The 17500-nt window shown below is 40.3% G+C and overlaps 2 protein-coding genes across 2 annotated transcripts in view; one reads left to right on the top strand and one right to left on the bottom strand.

The window, feature by feature from the left end:
• Positions 1-9391, top strand: part of LOC111332394 (protein CASP) — a 16856-nt gene extending 7465 nt beyond the window's left edge. Inside the window, exons 10-28 of the mRNA XM_088743384.1 lie at positions 249-297; positions 1031-1102; positions 1235-1264; positions 1439-1504; positions 1695-1769; positions 1915-1968; positions 2201-2253; positions 2830-2887; positions 3304-3352; positions 3626-3676; positions 4352-4488; positions 4716-4785; positions 5072-5166; positions 5614-5730; positions 6155-6247; positions 6592-6648; positions 7252-7332; positions 7825-7889; positions 8241-9391. Coding sequence (XP_088599510.1) covers positions 249-297; positions 1031-1102; positions 1235-1264; positions 1439-1504; positions 1695-1769; positions 1915-1968; positions 2201-2253; positions 2830-2887; positions 3304-3352; positions 3626-3676; positions 4352-4488; positions 4716-4785; positions 5072-5166; positions 5614-5730; positions 6155-6247; positions 6592-6648; positions 7252-7332; positions 7825-7889; positions 8241-8277 — 1309 coding nt within the window. The 3' untranslated portion in view covers positions 8278-9391. The remainder of the gene's footprint in view (positions 1-248; positions 298-1030; positions 1103-1234; positions 1265-1438; positions 1505-1694; positions 1770-1914; positions 1969-2200; positions 2254-2829; positions 2888-3303; positions 3353-3625; positions 3677-4351; positions 4489-4715; positions 4786-5071; positions 5167-5613; positions 5731-6154; positions 6248-6591; positions 6649-7251; positions 7333-7824; positions 7890-8240) is intronic.
• A 5468-nt stretch (positions 9392-14859) lies between these two features.
• Positions 14860-17487, bottom strand: LOC148717478 (uncharacterized). The gene has a single exon (XM_088743712.1). It carries the CDS (start codon positions 17485-17487, stop codon positions 14860-14862), a length of 2628 nt encoding a protein of 875 aa, XP_088599838.1.
• Between the last annotated feature and the right edge of the window lie 13 nt (positions 17488-17500).

Raw genomic sequence — 17500 nt, 5'->3', positions numbered from 1 at the left:
TCTCATTGTTTGGGTCAGTCAATCAGTCAGTGAGGGCGAGTCAGTCAGTTTGACAGTCAGAGTAATTTTGGTTTTATCAAAAGTAAACTGGCCAACATAAAAAGTTTCAAAGCTGACATTTGAAGCACTAGCCCTTTGTCAGAGTGGAAGTTATACAGTCAGACAGTCAGTAAGTTGTTCCTGAAGTCAGATGGTCAGTCAGTAAGTGAAAAGGATTTCATTAACACAGGCTCTCTTTCCCTAACAAGGTCTTCAGAAATCGAAATACTAGAAGGTGATGTAGAAAGAGCAAATCAGGTACCATTTTGTCATAATTTACAGAATGATGCACTTAATAAGTATTTATAGTAAGGCTACATATTTTTCTGTGAAAAAACTGGTCTACCATGCAAATCATTGAAATTTTAGTTGATCACTATATATATATATATATTATATGTATGTATATATGGACAATAAAAAGATCTCATATTGTGTATGAGATTGTTGATGATTTGGAGAGATTTTAATTGATTTTGTGTGCTGACCAGTATTCCTGGGTCAAGTTGTTTGAAACCTGAAATGCACATATCCTTGGTTGCGAAGTCCAGTTTTTAATCAAGTGCTTTCAACAAATGTTCCATTGTAATATAACAATCTTCAGCTACTCTTCTTTGAATGGCCTTCACAGCCCTTCCCTTTTTAATGACTATTTTCTTTTCCTTTTTAATTTTTTTTTAATGAACGAAATACATAAACTTCTTGTATTCATCTTATCTGATTTATCATCACGGGTTTATTACGAATCAACTTAACGGCCTGCTCCCAGTTGTTAGCTCAATTGGTAGAGCGCTGCACTAGTATCGCAGAGGTCAGTGGTTCAAATCCCGTACAGGTCTGATTTTTTTCAGGTCTGATTTTCGCTATTGCACAAATAGCACTCTCTCCTACGAGGATCGTGCATCATACGGAAAAGTGTTAATAAAGTAAATTTAAAGTATACTTATTACTACTTTGTTTACATGATCATGTACTTCTTACACTTTTGTAGAGAGCATTGAGTGCTGAAAGGCAAGTTGAATCCCTCCGAGAAGAGCTTATAGCTGCGCAGAATGCTTTACAGGTTTGTAGTGATGTATGACCAATTTTTTGTTGTTTATTATGTATTTGGATAAGACCATCTAGACATGAATATTTTTTTCACTCAGGGTTTGGAAACTTACTTTTACTTTCATTAATGAACTTTCTTTTCCAGAATGCAGGTGATGAGCAAAGGCCAAACATGGTTAGTTTACAGAATATTTCTTTACTTAAATTTAGTTAATTTTGTTTTTTTTGTTTTTGTGATTTTGTATCTTATACCTGTAAGTGGATAGTTACGCTTTTACCAACACAAGAGGCTATAGATCTCATTTGTTAGCATGCTTTCTTTCCACTTCTCTTCCATTGAAAACTACAGTCCGAGACCATTGACGCGATTTCGCGATCAAGCTTGGAGCATGAGTTAGCAGCTAAGGAGAGACAGGTACTAAATTTACATTATGAATCATTAATAACAATGAATTTGGAGTGTACTTTATACATGTAAATTTACAAGTGTGAAAATGAAAAAAATGCAAAATGTGCATTTCAAAAAAGTGTCCTAAAACTGATAACTTCTACAGCTTTGTGCAAAATTTAGTGGATACATGTAAATCTACATCTTTCTACTGCAGATATCTCAGTTAGTAAGTGATGTACAACAATCACAAGCAATACAGAATAGATTAAAAGAATCAACTGCAATTGAGGTAAGTTTGTATTTGATACACACATGTACTTGAGCCTACTGGTTTGCAGTGATGCAAACAATTTTAGTTACTGCTAGCACCGCTGCCACATACAAGCAGTTGTTCAATATTGTGGTTTTATTTTTTGTTTTAATCTTCTTTACAGATTGCTAGGCTAGAGGATCAACTTGCTATCAAGACATCAGCCCTTCAACAGTTGGTATGATAAGCAAAAAGAATAAAATGGAATGTTAGAGATAATTGCTATGTAACTTGGATACTGTGTTTAGGCTAAACCATCTCAGGCAGTTTAATTTTTTTTAATAGAGGAGTTTTCATGAGACAAATGAACAAGTTGTGTCTTTTTTTTAAAAGCCATTGACTATTGATGATTCAGTACTGAATTTCCTTGGCATTGTTCCATTCACTAAATATTTTTCTTGTCATTTCAGGAGGCAAAACTTGATGAACAGGGCAACTATGAAGAGATCAAGAGGGAATTGAAGTGAGTTCAGAATGACTTTGGCTATGTCATAGTGTGTTACGCACAGATGTGTCAAGGTTTTTTTTTTTTTCATTTTTGTTATTGGGTGATGGGTAACCAATTGTCTTTCTTAAAGTGAAGGTTTTGGGGTGTGAGCCAACATGATTATGTTGGTTTGGGGTTTGTCATTCAGTTGAAGTGGGTTTCTGATGAGATGATGGGTAAAACATTATTTTTGTATTTGTACTTTTACTGTCCACAATGGATTTGCACTTTAAACATGAGCAGCAATCAACTAGGCTAATTTCAACGCCTTGTTTCTACAATCCTTCTGCCTTTATTTTGCTTTGGGTCAGAAAAACTCTAGCTACTCAGGCTAAACTGGAAGATTTTAGCTTCAACTCTATTTCTCCATATTCTTATGACACCAGACAAGGATGATCAGTCCTTTCCTATGTGTATATAAACTAATTTGTGGTGTACAGGACCCTGGTGATAAGTAGTTCTGAAGGGGTATACCGTTACCCTGTGTAAATATTGTCTTGTTCTCATGATTTGACATTGCACTAATGCATTTTAATTTTGTGGTTTTATCAGCATTTTGAAATCAGTTGAGTTCTCTACAAGCCAGGAAACCAGGGATGTAGAAAAGATGGTTTGTCCACAACTTCTTTTGTTGATAATTATTACCAAATATATGTATCTTCGTGGTAGAACTAATTTTGTATAGACCTAGAAATAATTATGTCTCAATTTTTTTTTGTTTGTTTGTTTTTTTTTGCATCATGATTGTGTTAAAATATAATTTCATCACTTAATTTCATTCTACGTGTTACATCAAGCTCCTTACCTACTAGTTAACTTTGAATTGTTATTATAGTGATAATTCATTTCCTTGTCATATGTGGCAAAACAAGAGTCCACGTATAGTCTTGGAGTCAATAAATAGTTATAAAAAACTTCAGTCTTAAAGATCAATAGTTCTCTTTTTTTGTACATTTTTTTTATAATGAAAAATGCTATACTGTAAATACAAGTACACACACTCAATTGTTCACTAATATGTTTTAGGACTCTACTCCAAAATCTCTAGAGATGCTTCTTCTTGACAAGAATAAAAGTATGTAAATGCACAGTCAGAAAATGTTTTGTTTTTATTTTTACAATGTAACTACTGCAATGTCTTTGTACAGGTGTTAAACAGATCTTCAAAAGCGGGGGCAGCTCTAGTGAAAACTATTACTAGTTTTTACAATGTAACTACTGCAATGTCCTTGCTCCTGAAATTAGCCTCTGTGAACTATCAAAAGATGTATGTGATGTAAATTCAGAAGAGGTTATTAATTAAGTTTGCAATTTGGGGGGTTAATCCTACTGATGTCTTTGTTTGCAGAGCTTCAGTCTGAAAATACAAGTTTAAAAGTTGAAAATGTTGACCTGACAGGTGTGTTACACAATACCAGGGCTCGACACTAACGGTAGCCCACTAGCCACAGACTAGTAGAAATTCAGTTTTGGCAAGTGGTTTTCAATTTTCACTAGCCAGTCTGGCTAGTAAACTGACTGAAATTGTCATAAAATCTAAAAACATCTAAGATGTCTCTATAGCTACTTGGCTAGTAAGTTGAAAAATTAGTGTCAAGCCCTGCAATACATGCAAGGATATCAAGGATTTTCACCCTTTGTTAATGAGTCAAACATTGCCTTGTCCAACTTAAATTTTATTTATGTTATTTACGAATGCATGCCACAGACAGATTATTAAAGGAATGACAGTCTTCTTCAGCACAGGCCTCATTTGGACCATCAGACTTCACAATCAAAGTGTTTTTTTACTGCTTATATTTGTGTGGGATCATACTTCATCTCATTCTTCGTCAAAACTAATGGACAAACTCGTACATTCATTAAACTTTCACTGCATTCCTCTCTGTGTTATTTGGGTTAACTCTTTAACTCCCTGAGGTGATTAACATGTAACTTCTCGCTATAATATCCATACTTTATCCAGCAAACTGGTAATGAGAAGACTCAAAGTTATCAGGTAGATGTTGCATTTAGCTTCATGTCTTGGGTGTCAACTGGTAAGGAAAGGATTCCCATTATTCTCTTATCTCAGGTCGTTATTCTGAACTTCATTTACAATACAATGACGCGGTCAATACAGTGAAGGAACAGAAGGAACTTATTGCTCAGCTGGAAGCAGATCTTCTGAGTGTGAACGCTCTTCCATCTGCATTCCGTGGTCAGGGAGAGGTAAGAGCAAAACATTATAAGTGGAAAAATGCTCATACTCGGCCTAGCGGTAGGAATTATAAAGAAAATGCGATAAATCCGCCGTAGTTAATGAATACGTAAAAGTGAGCTTCAGGTGTAAAGTCTCTGACATAATGGCAAGCCCAACAAATGTTTATGGCTCTTAAGGAAAAATTGTTAGTAACTCATTGGAGTTCAGTGGTTAACTGTCATTGTGTTATTAACAGGGCGAGGCAGGACCTCCTACTGAGACAGAACTTGTATCTAATGCAGTACAACAAGCTGTGGCACCAGCAGGTATAATGCTTTGCTTCACTTTGAAAATAAATTTTATTATGGAAACGTCAGTGTCATGGACGTCATTTGTGATCTATAACTCAAGAGACGCATTGCAACGTGGAATCTATTATTTTGTCAAATGAAGGACATGACGTGTTTTTCATTAGGCATCCTTAAAAAGATTTCATGAATATGAAAATCATTGTGGTTGTTGTTTTTGATGCAGGATGATTGATCTGAATTTCATAGTTTTTTTGTTTTTGTTTGTTTGTTTGTTTGTTTGTTTGTCTGTTGTCCATGGTAGGTCTAACCGGTGAGAATGTAGCCATGGAATCTCTTCTACCGATCGTGGCCAGCCAGAGAGAGAGATTTAAAATCCGTAATATGGAATTAGAAGCGGTGAGTTATCAGGAAGTGTGAACGTTTATGCTGTTGTTGTCGTTGTGGATCACATCGCTTTTGTTAACCTCTGCCTTTTTTGGTTAACCCTAACCCCCAAGAATGACAGTAGTCTAATTTCTCCTTGCAATATAACCTCCGATTAACGCATTAAGTTGACGAGAATAAAGAAAATGATCAACCACCAACGAAGCTACTGATTGTGAAACAAATCCTCCTTTTCAGCGCCTTTGAAAATGTATAGAGAACGGTATACGCGCTGGTGATAGGGTGGAAAGGGTTACGCTATTACCCTCCATTTCACTTAAAATCGGCGCTACAGACGCGTTTTGATTTATACTTTGAGTGGTTGAATTCGTTCTTTACGCTTTTTGCCTAAAACCCATACCAAACCCTTGAATTGGCTCTTACTAAAAGGTTAACCAAAGTTTCCGTCTGGTCTTTCAGCAACTACGCCATAATCAGCAACAGATCAGTGTGCTGCAAAATGAAGTGGACACCCTGAGGTCGGATAACGTGAAGTTGTACGAGAAAATCAAATTTCTTCAAAGCTACCCTACGAAGGTAAACGAATTTCATGGTATGATGCAAACCAAACATTCCACCTGTGGGCCCCTTCCAAAAGTGCCCTTCGCGAGCCAGCAATCCTTAAGAACATACGACACTTTTCTTTTCATTTCAAATATGGTAGATTAGATCTTGCCCCTTATCTCCCCTTTGGATTTATAACAGACCAGTGCGATATTCTTCCATTTTCCTTTACTTATGCATGGCTTTTAAAGAGTAGCAAAGCTTTTTTGATGCGAGGTTTTCAAAATCGTACTCCGAAACAAATCATTGGTTGCTTGAAGGATCTTGTCTCAGAAATCTGGGGTGCTTACCTCTTTTCAGAGAGAGGCACTTTGCAAAAGTTACGTAAAAAGTTTTCGGCTTTAGCACAGCCCTGTTTTCTAGTCTATGATCGTTTCGTGGTTTTGTTTTTCCTTAGAGTTCAGGGGGCCGAGAAGAAGAAGCCACAGTCAGCAGATACTCGTCACAATATGAACAAAGATTGGATCCATTTTCAGCCTTTAATCAACGGGTAAGTCGCGCGGTAACTGATCTTAATAGCAGCTTTGGTTAAGCGCTGTAGAGCACCTTTTTTGCCACCCAGTTCTTCTAAATCGAAAGGATGCTCCTGGCTTAGAGTTGCGTGACAGAGGCCACATATCGTGATCACTAAGGTCACGCTACATATAATACTTAATCACAAAGCGATGCGTCAATCTGAGGCCTGGTTTGTACTGTTGTTGTGTACTTTATGGACCAATACTTTGGTTTGAAATTATAGTAACTTTCTTTCCCTTTCTTAAACGATTTTAGTGTTCCCTGTATTTTATATTTCAGTTGAAAAACTGATTGATATGACCTGTTTATTGCATTTAGGAGAAACAACAGAGATACCTTGGGCTTAGTCCGCATGAGAAGGTTACTCTAAACCTGGTAAGTGGAAAAATATTTTCAAATTGAACCACTCGAACCATTGAACCAGTCGATCTCATCGCCTGATGAAGACTAGCAGTATGCAGTCGAAACGCCGCGATTCACATCATAAGTGACCGCATCGTGAGACAAACGATAATTCTTTATTAATATAATTGTTTTTACCACGATGAACTAGCACAACCTTTATTTACGACATTCGTTTCATGTTCTCGGTCGACACCATTTAATTCTGTTAATCGGCCGGCGCCTACCTTCTCTTGCACGTAGGACTACAAATGGAGACCAGCATGTTGTGCGACACTCGATCAGTCTGATACTCTGATAAGCTGTATGGTTCCTTTGACCCCTCTGATAATGAGAAGCACCTCGGTTTCCCATGCTCCTATCGATAAGTGGAGACTTATTTTTAAGCCTCTTTTAAGAACCCTGAACTCCAGCGCTGCGCGCTCTCTCCCATGACTTTCTCCCTCGCTGTTGTTGTTTGTTTTTTTTTTTTTGTTTTTTTTTTTTTTTTAGGTTTCATCCTCCCCGCAATAGTATTTTCATCTCTTAGCAAAGTGCACTTAGCTTTATGAAATACTTTTGCTTTTCATTTTCTAGGGTCGGTTTATCATGTCAAACAAATTTGCTAGAACGTTCGTATTTTTCTACACATTGCTTGTGCACTTAATGATATTTCTGGTAAGTAGTGAAGCTCAGGGTGGATGAAATTTTCAAGAGCTTTTCGTCTCTGATTTTGTTTCTGCGAAAGAAAAAAGTTTCAATTTTTAAAAAGTATTAACGTATGTAATTCTTTTTGAATTCTCCTTTTTAAACCGTGTTTATTCCAATCAGTTAATTCTTGTCCTTTTGGTTTCCTTTACCCTTGCCTGCTAAAGGAGGATTTAAGAGAGTAATAAATTTTTACTTAGGGGGTGGACCATAGGCAGGGAGAAAACCAGGTAAGGGGGACGTACAATGCCCGTGATAGACAACTTGTCAGTTGATATTTAGTGTTGAAAAACGATTTCTTTGTCCTCGTCTATTTTGACCCCTTCCCCTCTCAACATGACAGCTGAGTTAAAAAAATCTTGGTGATTAAGGATTTCTTTTTTGAGGTAGTTAGTTGCCTTTCATTTATTAAAATCCATAAAACAATGAATTTAGTTTGATGCAAACTATAACTTGTTTCAGGTTCTTTACAAGCTTGCGTACACAGAATCTTGTAAGCGTGACATTGCGTCAGAGTGCGCCAAAAGGTAAATAACATCAGCTTACAGACATTATGGAACAGGTCCGAGTTTAGTCAACAAATGTGCGTATTCTGGCGAGCTAAGGCAAGTGCGAGGCAATTGGGAGGAAATCGCGAGATAATCGCGAGAAAAATGCGAAGCAAACGCGAAGAGAAAGCGAAGGACAAGTCACGCTCAAGGGAAGACTTCCTTTCCTCGTGCACGGCCAGCACTGCCCTGGCTCGCAGAACTTCCGAAGGAAAATAAAAAGTTGTTAGAACTAACGAGAACGTCTAAAAATGCACTCACCGACTTAAGTCATCTTCAAAATTGTACGTTACCCAACTTTGACCATTTTCTTTTTCCTCTGCTGTACAGGTTCGCGGAACACATGCACGACGTCCACGGACAATAAATTAGGAAGAAAGAAAAAAATAAAAAGGGTTAGAATGTTACCTTAAACTAGGCAGTAGACAGGGCTGCACAGACTGAACAACTTTAATGAAGAATAACAAAGCGAACAAACAAACTTAAGGTTTAGAAAAGATATGGTCCTGTAAATTGGACGATATTTCTATCGATGATGGGGGATAGGCTCGATTACCAGCCGCTGTTCAGGAACCGGAGCCCGCGCTCCTCCCCGGAGAGGAAAGACTGGACCCGAGAGAGCGGCAGAAAACGAGCCTATGATAGGGGATTGCTGTCCTGCTACACAGCGAGGAAATCATCACTGGCTTTCGTCGTAACGCATGGCCATGAAGAATTGTCGGCTCTTGGATAAACGGAGTAAAAAAATTATTAACATTTCTGTCACTGCGTTCTTCTAAGTGGAGGATCTCTTTTTTTGTTTGGTATGGTTTAGGAGTAGGTGAGTGTAGGTTCAAATGAAGAAAGTTAAACATATTGTAATTAAAAAATAAGAGTACAAATATTTCACTGTAACCAATCCTCTCGTCTTCAATCAATATTTTTTTAGCTCAGACATTCTTTGCTGTTGACAGAAGTGGGATATTGTATTAATGAGGAAAGCCGATACGATCAAAGGCTATTTGATATGTTCATGTTTAACTTCTTAAAGCTAGACTGGTTAAAATTGTCAATGTAGAAAAAGCTGACATAAACTAGAAACTTTAAAGGATTAGCAAAACTCTAGGTTGTTATTAAGATAGCAAATGGAGGGATGAGGAAAGTATTATTTTAGAAAAAAATTCATGTATTAAAGGAAATTTAGCAGTCATGACATGGACTCCTTTATGGAGGGGGGGGGGTGGGTGGGAAATCGTTTTTAGCGCAACCAATGGCTGGATTTAGTTTTTTTTTTCAAAGAGCAAATGAAAACTGTCCGTGAATTTAGAAGTGACTTCTACTGAATTTTTGATTACTACTTTCACCGCCAAAGCCCCAACGTAAGGTCGACCCAAATTTTATCAGTTCAGATTTTACACGTTATCGGTTGCGGTTTTTTCTTGAATGATAGATTGTAATTGGTGCTTATAGAAAACTTTGTAAATAGAAAACAAAGCGGTGTATGGTGTATTAAATTTTAACTCTAAATGTCCTAATCTGGTTATACTCAGAGATATTTTCGTGTTTGAGTGAGACATTTTTGTAAGTTCACTCAGCTTTTTCTCCTTTTTACTTCTCATTACGTTTTTTTAGCCAAGATTTACTCTTCGTTCTTGAGTTGTGTAGGCCTTTCCTCAAATGTTCAGATAGATGTTTCTTAATCATAATCAAATATTGTGGCGCCATTGGCCGAAACGTATCATTAGGCCGAAACCCATCACGTGAGAGAATACTCAGCTAAAACTGGCTGATACCCGAGGATAGCACCCAAGTGATATTCCCCAATATCGTTTAGTTTAGCGTTCGTTTAGAATTTAATTTAAGATGAGAGAGCGTTTTGTGGTTGTCACAGAAGAAGGAATATATTTGTTCATTTATTAAGTCGTGCCAGATAACGCTCAAAAGAAAAGATTCCACTCAGCAAACAGGAAACTGTGCGTAAACACTATTTCACGCGCGTTGAAAGGATAATAAACACAGTAGCCCTAGTTTTGCGCGCAACTATGCTCGTAGTTTTTTCTTTGGACATTATCTGTGCCCCAAAGTTCAGTTTTCCTCGAGCTTCGCTTTCGGAAAAGTGTTTGCATCTCGTAACAGTAAGGTCTGCGGACAAATATCGGTGCATACTTTCGCACCCTTTTTTGTATTTCATGACAAATAATATTTTGAGAAAGTTGAGGAATCATACAGATATTTGATATATATATTTTTTTTGCCTGAGCCTGATTTTTCCTCGCTATTGTTTTGAAACATTATTCCACTTGCAGAAGTATTCCTTTTACGATAATTCTTACTTGAAAAATGTGTATTCTCTGCATCCATCCTCGGCTCTTCTCGCTTCTGTGATCATTAGTCTCGGCCAAGAACTCCTTCAGCTTTGTGAGCGGAATCTGTTGAACAGTGCACCTTTTTTGTATGGTAGGTGATTCCCGCCAATATTCATGTCAAAATTTGCTGTTTGAATTTAATGCTGTCTCAAATTTTATGCTGCATCAAATTTAATGCTTCACCAAATTTAATGCTGTCTCAAATTTAAGGCTGCATCAAATTTAATGCTGTCTCAACTTTATTGCTGCATCAAATTTAATGCTTCACCAAATTTTATGCTGACAAGTAACAGAGAGGCATTTTGTCTGCGCATGCGCGAGTAGAATAACTTTGTCGCGTTCCGCACCATTTGGAGTGTTTTTGACGCGTTTCTGCGAGGTGTTAACTGGACGATCGCCACATTTTTGTAATATTTTTTGAAGATGGATGAAGGAGTATGACAAGTTCACCAACATTTCTAACTCTGTGGATACTCGTGGTGTTTGCTGGCTCTTTAGTTGAGGATATTTTAATGATCAAAGTGCGAAAAAAGCCCGAAAACTTGAAGCTTGAGATTTGATTTAGTGAAGATAAAAATGTACACATGAGACAACAAACCTTGAAGGTTAGTCTTAAGATGTTGATGTTTTATTTTTGTGAATCACAAAGTTGTACGTGGAGACAATCGTGAGATATTTGATCCGAGGAAAGATGGAAATTTAGATTTTGATCCTAATTTACTTCAAGTTCGAAGTAAAATTGCGTTAAGTTTGAGGTGGCCCAAGCATCAAATCACTTTAAATAACATCATCTTTTCGTTCTCTTTACAGTCATATAGGACACAAGGCTTTAAAAAATGTTCCAGCTTCAGGATTAAGTTGCTATTACTACAACCCTCGGCGAATTATTTTTCGGGAGGTTTAGGTGGATTTTCCAAGTCATGACCCAAAACCGTCTTTGGCCTTTTTGCTCTCCAAGTCTGTTGTACATGGTAGGTAGGCATGTGTCTTAACAATTGTTATGGTCTTACCTCAATCAACGCCGGTTTTGCCTTATTTTTTTAATGTGTTTTTTGGTAATTTTTATTATTGCCTTTTCGAGCTTCATGTGCTAACTAGAGGAAAAACTTGGCCCCCAAGTCCCTCACTATCGTCAGTTAAAATATCTCATTTGCACAAGTCTCATTTGCACAAGTCATTATTCTATAATTGAAATGCGTAAAGTAAATCAGTTTTGGCCAATATTGGTTATTTATTTATATTTTATTTAGTGTTGAAGCCGAACAATTTCCTTCAACATCGAGTAAGCTTTGTACAAGTTTTATACACAGACTCGATTTATGATTTTTCAGTCTCAAATATTTAGCTGCAAATTTGTTTAAGAGTTTACGCATGCACTAAGATATTGTGATCAATATGATCGAAGGCCTTACGGAAATCTACGGAAGCTGAAAAGGGACAATCCAAAAATATTTTTCAAGTCCCGAAAAATATTTCAAATCGAAATATTTATTTTAAACTCACTGTCGAAAAGTTTGACAAATCCAAAGATATTTTGCAAATCCAAAAAAATATTTAGAAATCCAAAACATTTTGAATCAGTATAGTAAACCTTGATTTTGGGGCATATAGTATAGACTAAAAGATGAGAAAACTGATGAAAGTTTATTTCAAGGTTTTAGTGTAACACAGCTGTGACAGTGTAAGTCATGCAATCATCAAAAAGTTATCACAAAATATAAATAAATAGTACAAAATTTCCACGGGCTCGGACTTCGCAAAATCAAGGTTTACTATACTGATTCAAAGAGCTATGTGTCGTAGTATTGCAACGTACTGCTAAATGATCTTTTTACATGAATAAAACGAACTATCGACCACAAAACATAGCTCCTCAACTGTGGCAGTCATTGTCGTCCACGGAAACGACATGCATGACAGCCGATTGCGTGACCTGAGAAGTTTCCATTTATCACGTGATAAATGATAAATTATCGCGCGATACTAAATATTATCGCGCGATAATAATAAATATTATCGCGCGATAATAATAAAAATTATCGCGCGATAATTTCCATTTATCGCGCAATAATTTCCATTTATCGCGCGATAATTTCCATTTATCGCGCGATAATTTCCATTTATCGCGCGATAATCTCCATTTATCGCGCAATAATCTCCATTTATCGCGCGATAATTTTTCATTTATGGCGCGATAATTTCCATTTATCGCGCGATAATTTCCATTTATCGCGCGATAATCTATCACTTATCGCGCGATAAAAAAAATGTGTCATGTCCCCTATGGGCCACCGTAATTTTGAAATCCAAAAAATTTTTTCAAAATCCGAAAATATCTTGCAAATCCAAAAAAATATTTTGTCACGTGCTATTTGCGCCAGCAGTCACCCAGCGTTACACCGGCGTTTTCTTGCCATATCCCGCATCATCCTGCATACAAAATGGCGAAGGAACAGTTATTATGCAATACAGGACGCCATATTGGATGAGAACTCGTGTGTCTTTATTGAGTAGTCCAGAGTGCATCGCGCACCCTAACATCTCCCTTCCTTCTTTTTTTTTTTCTTTTTTTTTGAAACTATAACTGAACAAAACAGTCAGTGACGGGTCGGCGAAAAAAAAAGTCTCCGCCACAGCTAGGGGAAAACAACAATGCCCCCAAATGAAGAGTGTCTTTACGCACATCGAGCAACGAAGGGGGAAGGAAAAAAAAAGAAAAAAAAAAGATAGAGGGAAAAAAAAACAAGGTTAAACTGAACAGTAATAAAATGAATCTCCAACAGCAACAGTGTCATTGATGGTTAGTCGGGGAGGTAGTTATAAGTTCAAACGGATAGGGGGTTTGCAAACACGACCCGAACGAGTTTTTGTGACAGGTTTGTTTGTGTGGCTCTCCTCGGCGATGGGGCTTGGGCGATGGCATAAGCTTGGTTCGTCGGTGATAGGTGCTAATGGTATTGGAATAGGGTGGTCGGGTACTTCCACTTCAGCAGTCGGCACTGGCATGGCACTTGAGGTAGGTGGTTACATTGTGGGTGAAAGAGGTGGTGGGTGGGTTGGTTGAGTAATGTGTGGGATGGGTGGTTGGCATGGTGGGGATTCTGCCGCCGGCGTAGGACTAGGAGGTAGCTTATCTAACCACGACCTTGGGACTAGAGCACCAGGAGGTGGTGGCGCCGCAGGGCGCAGGTGTGCTCGGTTCCGTCTGGTTAGCCCTGCGGGTGTTTCCACAATGTAGGAGCGTGGGGCCGGAATGGCGGTCACCAGACCGTAGAGCCAAGGGCCAGACTTGTGATGGGGGGACGGTTTGGCGTAGACAAAGTCACCGATATTTAACGGAGGTAGAGGGTTACTAGCAGTTATGTCATAATGTTGTTTAGCCCTAGTTCGCTTAGCCGCGATGGCTCCCTGGACTATGTCAGTAGTATGGTCGCTGGGTAGTAAGAGCTCCGTAGATATAGGTAGGAGTCCGCGGATGCGGCGTCCCATACTCCTTTGTGCTGGGCTCAAGAGATGGCCCTCTTGGGGGGTGTTTCTGTATACAAGAAGGGCTTCATGCAGGCCGGTTTTTCCAGACTTTTTCAGGATGCGTTTTACGATTTTTACTGATGCCTCTGATTTTCCATTCCCCTTGGGCCAGTATGGTGAACTTGTGACATGGTTTGTCTGGTATCTGTGGCAGAGCCGCTCAAAATCGGATGCAATAAATTGTGGTCCATTATCAGTTAAAATCGTTTCTGGAACACCATGTCGAGCAAAATGTGCTTCAGTTTTGGCCACAATAGTGGCAGATAAGGTGTTTTCTAGTTCATCAACCTCGATGAAGTCTGAATAGTGATCGGTTGTGACGAGGTAGGTGCTCGACTCAAACGCACAAAGATCTTGACTGATAAACTGCCAAGGGTACTCTGGTATAGGCTGGGACTTCATGGGTTCCTTGGCATTCTGTAATTGGAACTGTGCGCATTTCCCACATGAACGGCATGTTTCGCGAATATCAGACTTCATGCCTGGCCAGAAGACAGTGTCCTTACAGAGACGGATGTTTGATTCCGCTCCAAAGTGGGCAGCGTGAGCCTTTTGTAGGATGGCGTTTCTTTTTGCCAGCGGGATAAGTACTTGCGTTCCTTTGTAGATGACCCCATCTTGATGGGTTAGTTCTTCCCTGAAGTTCCAATAGGGGTGTAAGCTGTGGGTAAGTTCCGATTTTCTTGAAGGCCAGCCTGTGGTTATGACCCTGATCAGGTGACAGAGGGTGGGGTCATTCGCAGTTGCAGATATGATGTCATTCAGAGTCTCGGAAGTGACCCTGGGGTTTTTGATGTCGCTGTCGATGTTAAGTATGAAGATCTCAAAATTGGTCTGTTTTGAGTCGTTGATGGTGGGGAGAGGGGCCCTCGAGAGAGTGTCCGCCAGCATGAGTGACGTGCCTTTCTTGTATGTGGCTTTGATTTTGTACCGTTGCAGCCGCATCAGCATTTTCTGGAGGCGGCGAGGTGCTGAGTGTAGAGGCTTCTTGAATATTGTTTCTAAGGGTTGGTGGTCTGTGTGGACGTTCACTTCGCGGCCGTAAATCCAGAGGTCCCACTTGTCACAGGCCGACACTATAGCAAGGCATTCTTTTTCAATTTGAGCCCAGAGTTCTTCGTTGGGGCGAAGGGTGCAGGATGTGTAAGCGACTGGTTGAAGGTCTCCGGAATCATTAGGCTGGAGGAGGGCTCCCCCAAGCCCTCCTTGTGAGACATCCACTTGGAGGGTGACTGGCCTGTTGTTGTCAAAGTAAGCGAGGCATGGGGCACTGGTAATGAGACGTTTGCTTGGGCAAATGCTTCCTGGTGTATGTCTGACCAGATGAAGTCACGATCCTGCTTTGTGAGGTCAAACAGGGGCTTGATCACGGGAGACAAGTTAGGGCAGAAAGTATTCAAGTAGTTCACCATGCCACAGAATCGCATCACTCCCTGCTTATCTGTAGGGGCCGGCATAGCAGAGATGGCCTTGACTTTGTTGGGGTCTGGTGTCACACCCAGGTTGGATATCACATGGCCCATAAAGGTGATCTGTGATAGTTTAAACTGAATTTTTTGCGGGTTGAACTTCAGGTGCTTGTCTCGAGCGCGCTTCATTAGGGCAAGAACATTGAGATCATGATTTCTGTTTGCTTCCTCAACTGTGTCGCCTTGGCCCACGACGAGGATGTCATCAGCTATGCAATACACATCGTGCAGACCCTCAAGGGCCTCATGCATTCGTAACTGAAATTCCTCTGGGGCACAACTAACGCCATAAGGGAGGCGGAGCCAACAGTATCGACCCCAGGGGGTGTGCATGGTGGTGAGCAGACTGGATTCATCTGTGAGCGCAACTTGAGTGAAGCCATCGAGGGCATCGAATATGGAGAATGTGTTATGCTTTTTCCTTGATAAGCGTGGAAGTATTTCCTGTATAGTAGGAATCTGGTAGCGCGGAATTATGATGGCTTTATTCAGCGTTTGGCTGGGATCTAAGCATAAGCGTATTTTGGTGGTGCCATCGGGGCGGGTCTTTTCTCTGACCGTCATGTTACTACACCAGTTTGTGGGTTGGTCCACCTTCTTGAGTTTTCCACATTTCACCATGGCGTCAAGTTGTGCTTTCACTTTTTCGAGTTTCGCCACCGGTACTCGATGGATGCCTGCATGGCAGGGTGTGACTTTAGGATCCAAAGTCAGATGGACTGGCTGACCCACATTTCCCAGACCCTCAAAGTTGTCTTTGTACGATGTAACCAATTGGGTCTGCTGGAGGTGGCCTGGGTGCAAGTCAGTTGTAGTTGCTGACTGGGGAGGTGTTGTCTGATCTGTGGAGGCCAGATGAATGCGGGGTAGTTTGATGTCTGACGTTGGGGAGGAGAACACTCTGTCTTTGTGAAATTTCAGTAGACCGAGACGCTTGCTGTCTCTACCACTTATGAGGGCGGGTTTGCCTGGGATGCATGCCGAGTCTATTACTTGAAATTCTAGTGTTTCGAAGTGGGAGACGCCCTCGCAGACTAGACTGACTTTGCCCAATGGGCGAATAGGTTCTCCAGAGTAAGGAAATATCTTGACATGCGAGGGGCGTAGCGGGGCAGTTGCCGATATCTTCCTGAAGACTGATGATGGTAAGGTGTTACAGGATGCGGCAGAGTCTACTTGCATTAGCACTTTTATGTTCTTTTCAGGGCTAACGGAGACTGGGAGCCAGGTGAAGTATTTGTCGTCCTCCATGTCGTCACAAAGAGCAAAAGCTGAGAAAGAGTGGACGACGTAGTCATCATCATCATCAAGATACGTTGCAGATGCATCGTTCCCTTGAGAGAAGTGGTGAACAGTGTCTGAGCGCCGAGGGGGAGGGTGCTTGGCTTGTTTTCTTTGTTTCTTTTCAAAATCCAACTTGAACTTGTCTTTGGGGGATCTGCAGACCTTGGCAAGATGGTTCTCAGTCATATAACAATTGGTGCAGTAGGTACCTGGTTTGGTCGCTGGACAGTCCTTGCGGGGATGTCTAAGGCCTCCGCACCAACCACAGTTTCCACGACGGGGTGGTGTCGGTTTCGTTGCCAATTGATTGACTTGCTCTTCGAGGTTCGGGTTGGTAGAGTGCATAATGGCTAGGTTGGTGTTGTGAGCTGCTTCCCAGGACTTTGCACGAGCAAGTTGTTCATCGAATGTGTGGGGTGTTTTCCCGTCTTCCTTGTAGTGATGAAGGAGTAGTTCTCTAAGGTCTTTGTTGTGGACTCCTGTGCATAAGCGGTCGCGCATGAGCTCCTGGAGGGGGTCTGTCATCTCGGAATATTTGGATTTTTGGGCAATGCTTCTGATTCGGGTTTCAAAATCTGTGACGGATTCGTTAGGTTTTTGTGTGCAATTGAAGAAAGCTAGTCGTTGGGGCATGACGTTGTCTTGACCGACAAAGTGACCCTCTAAACGCTGCTGAAATGTCCATGGCTGTTTTTTCTCTTCTGTTGTCATTTTCGGAAGGATTGTGGTATCAAAAATTTCCAAGACATCATCCGGGAGGGCGAGAAAGAAAGCCGCTATTTCGGATTGAGCCTTTTCTGGGACCCAGTGTTCTGGAGTCGTTGGGCTTTTGCTGGCGTCCCTCCATTTTCGCTGTAGCAGGCACCAGGCATTGAATTTCCTGCGCCAAATTCTTACACTGGCTGCTTTGTCTTCGCGGAGCGAAAGGTTTGGTGGCTTGCTTTCGGCCATATTTGGTTCTTAC

The sequence above is a fragment of the Stylophora pistillata genome, chromosome 13 (genome assembly GCF_964205215.1).
Source record: "Stylophora pistillata chromosome 13, jaStyPist1.2, whole genome shotgun sequence".
In the NCBI taxonomy this organism is placed as follows: domain Eukaryota; kingdom Metazoa; phylum Cnidaria; class Anthozoa; order Scleractinia; family Pocilloporidae; genus Stylophora; species Stylophora pistillata.
Note: the sequence above shows the minus strand (reverse complement) of the source record. Positions and strands in the feature narration are given on the sequence as shown.